The sequence below is a fragment of the Synchiropus splendidus genome, chromosome 18 (assembly GCF_027744825.2).
Source record: "Synchiropus splendidus isolate RoL2022-P1 chromosome 18, RoL_Sspl_1.0, whole genome shotgun sequence".
Taxonomy (NCBI): Eukaryota; Metazoa; Chordata; class Actinopteri; order Syngnathiformes; family Callionymidae; genus Synchiropus; species Synchiropus splendidus.
The window spans coordinates 9881170-9889718 of NC_071351.1; the positions used below are offsets into that span (position 1 = coordinate 9881170).

The 8549-nt window shown below is 46.1% G+C and overlaps 1 protein-coding gene across 1 annotated transcript in view; it reads left to right on the forward strand.

Moving 5' to 3' along the window:
• LOC128749088 (neural cell adhesion molecule L1-like protein) overlaps positions 1–8304 on the forward strand; it is a 94763-nt gene extending 86459 nt beyond the window's left edge. Inside the window, exons 33-36 of the mRNA XM_053848316.1 lie at positions 706–867; positions 1019–1195; positions 2666–2738; positions 7526–8304. Coding sequence (XP_053704291.1) covers positions 706–867; positions 1019–1195; positions 2666–2738; positions 7526–7727 — 614 coding nt within the window. The 3' untranslated portion in view covers positions 7728–8304. The remainder of the gene's footprint in view (positions 1–705; positions 868–1018; positions 1196–2665; positions 2739–7525) is intronic.
• Positions 8305–8549: the final 245 nt, after the last annotated feature.

Genomic DNA, 8549 nt, shown 5'->3' on the forward strand with positions numbered 1-8549 from the left:
AGCAGTTTTGGTGACATTGTGTCTATGCATGTGTACATCTTTTCTTCAAGCACATTGTAGACGTGTTCATCCTTAAATATCAGTAGAGATTAGGGGTGGGAACACAACATCTAACACTTGCCACCTCCTCAGCCGGTCTTGATCATCCGCTCCATGTGTCCAAACCATCTGGGCTCCCTAATTTGTCTCCATTCTTTCCCCCCTGATCCTTTCTAGTCACTCACAATGAAACTGTGTATCTGTATCTTCATCTCTGACTCTCCGACAAAGCTTCCCTTCCTCCCGAGTTCCTCCCACTGGTCACCCCCCGCCAGTTGCCTCCTCCTGTTCCACCATCCCTCTTTCCTTCACCTCCCTTGATCTCCACACACTCCCTACATCTTCACTCTTACGCCTTCCTCCCTTTCATTTACGTGAATTCTATCTTCCTATTACTCACTTTCATTCCGTCTCACTTCCACTCAGACTCCAGCTCCATCCTACTCTCCCTCCAAATCACTATATCATCAGCAAACACTATCTGTGGAGATTCCTGAGTCCAACTAAACTGCGTGTTTCCCACCATCACTCTTCAGATGTTATTGAGCTACAGTGTGTTGACGGGTCATATGAGTTAGCCCGACTGATATTTAAGGTCGAACACTTGGGTTTTCTCTCTCAAGTCCTGCTAATCTCCACTTGCTACTTCTGCACTTGGCTGTGTAGGTGATGGTTTCTGGCGGATTTCTGAGGCCATTAATGCTTCTCAAAGTTTCCACATTATTGATGGCCTCTTACCCGGAACGGTGTACACGGTGCGCCTGATGGCCAAAGGGCTGTTCGATAACGCTAGCATATACGAAGATGTTATCCGGACCAAAGTCAGAGGTGAGCGAACAGATTGTTGCCCAGCTCATGCACACCATTGACTCCTGGAGTTTTTGTCTGAATATTCTAATTCCTCACCATCCCTCAAGCCCTTCAGTTTGTGAGTCGCACTCCCTGAGACTTGCTCAACTTCATTTCCGGTTGCTCTCAGGGGTCGCCGGCCATCAGAGCAACATCTCCACGGAGGGCTGGTTCATCGGATCCATGTGTGTGGTGGCGCTCCTCACTCTGATTGTCCTCGTGGTCTGCTTTCTGCGGCGAAACAAAGGCGGCAAGTATGCAGGTACGCCGCCACCCAGACGACCAGACATGTTCTCCATGGAGAAAGGTCAGTTAATCTTTCACAAAGGTTGGGTCTCACCGTGCATTCGCTCAAGGAGGGCAACCAAAATATCATTCCACTGAGGTATAAACAGGCGTTTTTGGGGACTAAAGGCGGGTGATTCATCTTTGTAGGACAACATAATGCAGAGTGAATTACAACGATGAGGAAAAAAAAGATATGGTTTAAATATTAATTTAAGGTGTACAGAATAAAAAACAAATTTAAAGGGAATGTATTAGACATTTATTGATCTATATTATTAATCCATAGATTTATTTAGGGTCAAAAATGTTTTTTTTAATAGGTTTGCTTCAATTTTCTTGCAAAGTCGCAATCCTTTTTCTGTTTCCTGTCACCACTGGGCTGTAACCAGGTTGACCTCAAGAGCGAGTGTGCCGTGAGCGCCACCCTTCTGGGGATGCTGCATGCTAGCGCCACCAAGTTGAAGTGAATGTGGCTTCCTTGCATGGAAACTCATCCGTAATGACGGAGTGCCTTCCTTTTATATCCGGATGAGTGACACTGTCCCGACCCCCTCCAACCCTCACCTGTGCTGTTTGCTGCCCACGTGCATTTTTTTCTCTTCTGCTTCCACTCTGTGCCAATCCTCGACCTTTCCTGCGGTTGCCTTCTAAACGCAGCGCTGAATATTTCATCAGCCCTTTTGATTCCTGCTTTTCGTGGAGCTCCTCTTTTTTAGGCTTTGAAAAAAAATGCCTGCGTGTGCTCATGCTGCACAGTATTTGAGGATTTTATCACCAAAACAAATAGTTTTAATAGTTTTAATAGGTGTCAAATGGAAGGTCCGCGGTCCTATCCTGGACCCCCGAGTCTTTTCATGTGGTCGGGAAGGGATCCGGTTTTCTAACACTAGATCTGAAACTTTCAACCAGTTGTGAATACCAAAACTGTTTTTAGGGTGACAAATGCAGTATAACTAAAGATTATTTTTGCTAATGTATTTGAAACCGTTACTCTGACGATACACCGAACAAATCCAGGGTCATTTTTTAAGGAATTGGTGACAGGTTTGAGGAGCCATTTCCAAATCATTTCCCTCCAAGAATAGCCTGAAATCCGAAATGACCCCTTCCTTCTTGGTTCAGCCGCCTGAGTTCCAAGCAGCGCCGTGAAGTGTAGCATTAGCTTCTGACACAAAGAAGCTGTCAGTGTGTGTTTGCTGCCGAGTCATATGGAGTCATTCTTAAAAGCTTTTCTGACTTTGAATCCTGAATCTGCAGTGCTCGTCGCCGAGACACCGCTGATAGGAAATCACTAAGGTTGATTAAAAGCAACAAAAGGCGGATGTCACTGTTTCCGTTTTGGAGAGCAGCGCTGACAGGACCCGTCGCTGGTGTCAGAAGTGAAGCCTTGCATAGTTAAACCCCGACAGAGCCTTTTATTATGTAATGAGGAGTAATGAATGAAAGTGCTCACGATGTTGCTGAAGTGAACCTTCTGCTTCATCTGCAGTGAAAGAGAAGGAAGAACCCCAAACAGACGAGGAGTCGCAGGCCATTCACGAGGACACCTTGTGTGAATACAGGTAAGCTGCGCGGCAGGGAACGGTTGCTGAGCCGCAACCAGGTGAATGTGATCATAATTGTTTTCTCTTCCATCTCAAAAGCAAAGCTCAGATTCATGAGCTTCAGCCTGGACCCCAGTACACACGTCACTTAAGGGGCTAGGTAACCATGTCATCTAGACGTAGCTGTGGGTCAGACTCACAGATCTAGAGTCCGACTGATGTCGCGTTGTAATGCTGAAACTTCACCGACAAATCTGGTGGAAGAAATTAAAATAATTGATCATTTTAATTTCTTAGCCATTTTTAGCCAGTGGTACATCTTCCAATGAAAGTGGAATTATCACAGTTCCATTTCTAGTGTTTGTGTTGTAACTACAACCTGTATTCAGTGTTGTCATCATTAAACTACAAACATGACAGGGACTGTCGTCTTTCATCAGTCGGGCTCTACATTTCTGTGTGTCACACGGCTTTGTTGTGTGTGTGCTAGAGTCAGTGTTTGTTTTGCTTCTAGTACATTAGCAGCAGAACCACACACAAGACGTGGAGTTGTTCCAGAGCACTGGAAGCGTTTGTGAATGAATCCAGTTGTGTGTCTGCTACACAATCAGGTCAAGCTCACTTCAGACCAATGCATTTTTCATATTCAGGGCTGCTACATTGTTGCTGTTTAATCATTGAACGCCAGGCAGTGGAAGCTGAAGGTGCGCCAGAGTCAGCCCTCGTGTGTTCACTTCCCTCCCAAAAGTAACCGAGTGTTGTTGAAATATTGTGTTTATGGTCGTCATAAATGCAGCTGCTGATGGGCCATAAGCAACTATCCTGCGGGGCAAGGGTTTGACCCCACATTAACAGAGCAACATCCCTTCTTTTTGACCAGTCTGGAACAGAAGGAAGGATTATATCTGTAGATTATTCAGCCTCATGGACAGACTTTTAATTTCAGTGATCAGTGATACTGTTCACAGGTAACATGTCAATCAAACCGCCTGCAGTTTTGACTCATCAATCGCAGGCAACAGGTGGGTAGAATTCGTAAAACGGACTGGAGGGAGATAGACTTGATAGACATGCATTCCCACGACGGAGTGTGAAAAATGCACTGACAAAACCACTCTTTCAATTACCAGAGTAAAAACTCCCACTTAAGACAAATTGATTCCAGACGTTCACTTGCTTAGCATAACTCACATTTACGGAGGGGAATAAACGGAGCGTGACAAATGGATTGGAGAGGTGTGGGGGGAAGCAGCGCTTTTTCGGCTGGGAGCAGGCATCTGCTGTAATTCACAATAGCTGGTGGATTTGCATTGTTTCTATTGTCGAGCACAAGGAAGTGAAGTCAGCGGAATTATACGTTTGCATGACAGCGCCGCTCTGACAATGGTGTTGTGCTCCTGCCACAAACAATCTCCTGTTTCCCCAGCTCCTTTTTCTTTTGTGAATGAGTGATCATAATAGTTTTCTGGATGGTGTCGACGTCAGAGGGGATGGGGATGATGACTCGCAAAAACAAAGCGTCACCAAATTACACCGCGATTTATTAAGGGAATTCACAAGTTGAAACGTTTGTTTTATTTGGGAGTAACGGCAGTGGAAAAGATTTTGGGAGGCTTCTCCAGTGGTCAAGGGAGGTGAAGAAGAGAGTGCAGGCCAGATGACATCAGAGGTTGCCTCTGTGTATTAAATTTATGGTTGAAATATTAGTTCCATTTTTTTAACCACCTATCAGCCTTGTTGTCTACCTATGTAAACAAGCTGTAGTAGTCTGTAGTGGTATATTTGAGCCTGTATCTTTGCTGTAGTGAAGTGGATTCGTACCGGCCTCTTCCAAGATCATTTTATTGCAGTAGTCGACGATCCCCCAAGTGACCCCTCTGCCTTCTATTCTCCATCAGAGACCCCAGTCAGGGCTGAGTCCCCCCTTTGAATCCAGAAGGCAATTGGCCACCTACTGTTGCTCCATGTGTTTGGCATCTGACAAGCGGTAATTCAGCCTCAGATGGGTCTCCACTGAGGCCACTCTCTGCTCCCTCAGCCCTCAGACCACGGTGGGAACAGCAGGAGGGTCAGGGCTGGAGCTATGATGCAATTATCCAAGTTTGTTTTTCTCTTCTTTGAATGATTTAAAGTAGACGGTACAGTAGAAGCAGCGTTTCTTTGTAACTCCACTTTCTAACAACGCCGGCAGAGGCTGGTCAGAGCACTTCAGCTGAGCACAACCTCAGGAAATATTCGGCATAATGACTGCTATTAAAATACCGCGGCGCGAGGTGAGTTCCATTACCCTCGGATTTGCGCGCTCTTAAAAAATGGAAATATGCTTAATGGAAGTATGTAAATTCTGGGAAGAACTCATTTTGTGCCAAAAACGGCACACAGGAGGCGCCGAATTTCACAACACCGCAATCGAAACACAGTTTTCCAGGCTGTGTGGACGGTTGAAGCGGCATTTCCCTGACTCGTTACGAGCGCCGCTTTAAATGTTCACGACTCAGTGGAGACTTCTGGAAAACGTGCTTCTATTAAGTTCACGAAAACAGTTTTCCTGCTGACTCGAATGGATGTGGTGTTCCCTTTAGTTTCTTTGTTATGACGATCAATATATCTGAGGCTTGGGGGCCAATTCCGGCCCACGGTCGTTTCTTGTGGCCAGTGAAAACTTTGAGCGCGAATGGTGCTCCTTGTTCCTTTCTTCAATTGATTTTCCAATACATTTGTAACCAATACAATGTTTTTACGTGAATAATTCCAGGCCACATCACATGTCCAGGCTGGCTGAGTCAAATATAACACTCTCTCATCGAAACTCAGCTATGTTTAAAAAGAAGGTCCTGCCGTGTCTTGGTGAGTCTGGTAGCAGTGGATGAAAATAAAAGCAGCTTCAGGCGGGGCATCAGGAGTCCTCCTCGCACCTGCCCCCAAACCAAGTCAGCACGGGTCAGTGGCAAGACAAATGTGATTACGCTCCAGCAGGTGATGAGCCACCGCTCCAAAGCAAACCCCCCCCCCACACCCCATCCTCTGAAACAGAGCAGGATCCCCGTGAAAAGGTCTTGAAAGAGTCGCAGCTCAACAGCACTCAGCCTCTTTTTTATCGCCGTATTCAAAGTCACAGTGGGCGGGCCGCCAAGTCAGTGGCATTCCGCCGCTCGTGATAACAGCCACTTATCTCCGCCGCTCTCCAGTCGTCAGAGAAAGGAGCTTGATAAGACTCGAAATGCGGACCTTATGTGGCGTGCATGGCAAACGGCCTGAAATGGGCGCGATAAGATTGGTTATTAAAAGTCCACATGAAGGAGACCCTATTTGCAATCTCAGACAAAACTCTTGGGGAAAATGGAGTTTTGACACCTTCCGTACACCGGATCAGAGCGTCGCCTTCCAGAGCGCTGCCGTCGTGAATATTAACATGGGGGGTTGAGAGAATTAGTAAACAGGAGGTGGTGGAGAAAGATCCCGGGTGTTCTTCGAGGTGACCCCCCGTCTTGTGTGGAGTCACCTGCACGCTGGCCAGTTGCCTGACCTCAAATTGGCATCTCATCTCCTCTGCTGGTGTGTGGAGCCCTGGGGAATGCTGGGAATGACAGGCTGTTTGTCTGGGATTGTATATTCCCCACGTCCCCCCAGCGACCGCCCCCTTCTCCTGCAACCCACCACATGATCAGCAGCGATACTAAACTGGCAATTAGTAATGAGCAGAGCAACTCCTTGGCCTCCCCGCTGCTCTGACCTTGTACTGAGACCTAACTCACAATAGCTAGTTCTCTTCCATTCTGATGCCGTTGAATGACTCACAGTGTCACTCCTCAGGCCCAGCATTCAGAAAGGATGGCTGGGATGAGGGCGAGGACATAAGGGGTTGATGATCCCAGCTAGGATCTTTGCTAGGATCTTTGTGAGGTCACGTGGTATACACGATATACAGTAGCTCCTTTTGGAGCTTGTCATCTGGTTGTGACATTGGACATGTAAGGAGTGGCTTAAGCCATACACCCCTCACCTCTTTTATTATTTTTGTTTTGAGCAGTACTGGGAAGTGCTGCCTATGGGATCAAGAATTTTTGGCTTCTTTTTCTTTCTTGACCTTTTTTCCCGCCTCAGAAGCTAGAGGAAGCGTGCCGGTCAGGCTAACCTGTCCTGCCTTGTTCGGTTCTCCTCTGCCTTTGGGTTGAGTATAGTGGTTATTGCGGGGTCGGAGTGCCTAACTACGGATGAGTTGTGTCTGTATTTGACTGTACTTGCTCGACCACACTCAATGTGGTGGCTCCTTTTTCAAACAGGCCGCGGCTAAATGACACTTGTGCCGTCCCGGCAAGCTTTTAGGAGCGTTGAGCGACAATGGAGACAAATTGCGTGTTTCTCTCAGCATATTGAAAGAAAGCTGGAGAGTGTCCCAGCTCACTCTAAAATCTGAAAAATAAACATATTTTTCTTAGCTGATTTCATCACAATGCCATGACCTCATCTACTTTCTAAAACAGTAGATTTCCTCCTTAATGCAAAAGCATCATCATTTATTTTACCTTACTTTATGTATATGCAACTAAATGGAAATTTAGGGAAAAAAAGTATTAAAATAAAAAACATTGTTTTCAAACATTGCTGGAAAAAAAAGAAAAACAAAAACAAAATAAAACAAAACAAAAAAAAAAAAAAAAAAAATATATATATATATATATATATATATATATATTTGTATTTAAAAAAATAACTGCAATGTAACTATTTATAGTTCAGTTGAAAGTGAGGAAGCAGCTTTAGACCTTTGTTACTGACCCGCCTGCTGTCTCCTGTGTTGCCAGTGATGGCGAGGAGAAGCCGCTGAAGGGCTCCCTGAACGGTGATGCCACGCTGGGCGACGGCATCAGCAGAGACAGCCTGGTGGAATATGCCGGCGACGGTGGCGAATTCAGCGAGGACGGCTCATTTATCGGCGAATATTCCGGGCACAAGCAGCGAGGCTCAGTCAGCGAGCCCAACGGACACTCAGAAGTGATCACATGAACCAACCCGTCATCCGAGTTGACTTCAAGACCTTCACTCTGGATTCAGGTGGCAACATGAGAACTCAGAACAGATGAGAGTCTTGAAAGGAAAAAAATGTGGGGGGGGTTTTGACAGCAATGGAGCCACCTGTGAGTCTGTAAATACTATGAGAGAATGAATTGTTGACTTTTTACAGATTTTATTAATGGAAATAAATGTTTTTCTACATGCTACTAAACACTGCTCCACCGACGACCTTCATTGATCTTCAACTGCCAGTTCTTTGGGTTCCAATTAAGCATTCAGTTTTAACAGAGTGGAGGCTATGCAGCCAGCGAAAGCTTATTAAAATGTTAACGTAGCTTCCCAGGAGCAGCCAAACCAGCGCGGATGAAACACGGCAGTGTACGGCAGCCCCAAAAATAATTGGTCTTCACTTTACATTCAATAAAAACTGGTCATGCCGGGAAAGGTTTCACGAAATATAGACGACATCGCCGTCAATCCCACTTCCTGTTCCTCTCCCAGCTCCCATGGCGCCAATTATCCCAAACCAAAGCCGCGCTCCCTCTCTGCAATATCTGAGGGCAAATACGCCACTTTTGATGAGGCAAAAATCTGCACTAATGAAGATGGCAGATAATCTTCTCCTCCATCACCGCCGTGCGTGAATCTCCTCTGAGGTAACCTTTCCATTTCCCTGACAGTTTCCACCACGAGAAACTTCCATCATCTCCGTTGTTTGTTTAAGAGCCGCGAGTGAAAAGCGCTTCTCGAGTGCCGGACTCTGTCAGCAGCCTGGTGTTTCTGAACACTGCTGGGAATCAAAGCATGGCGGGA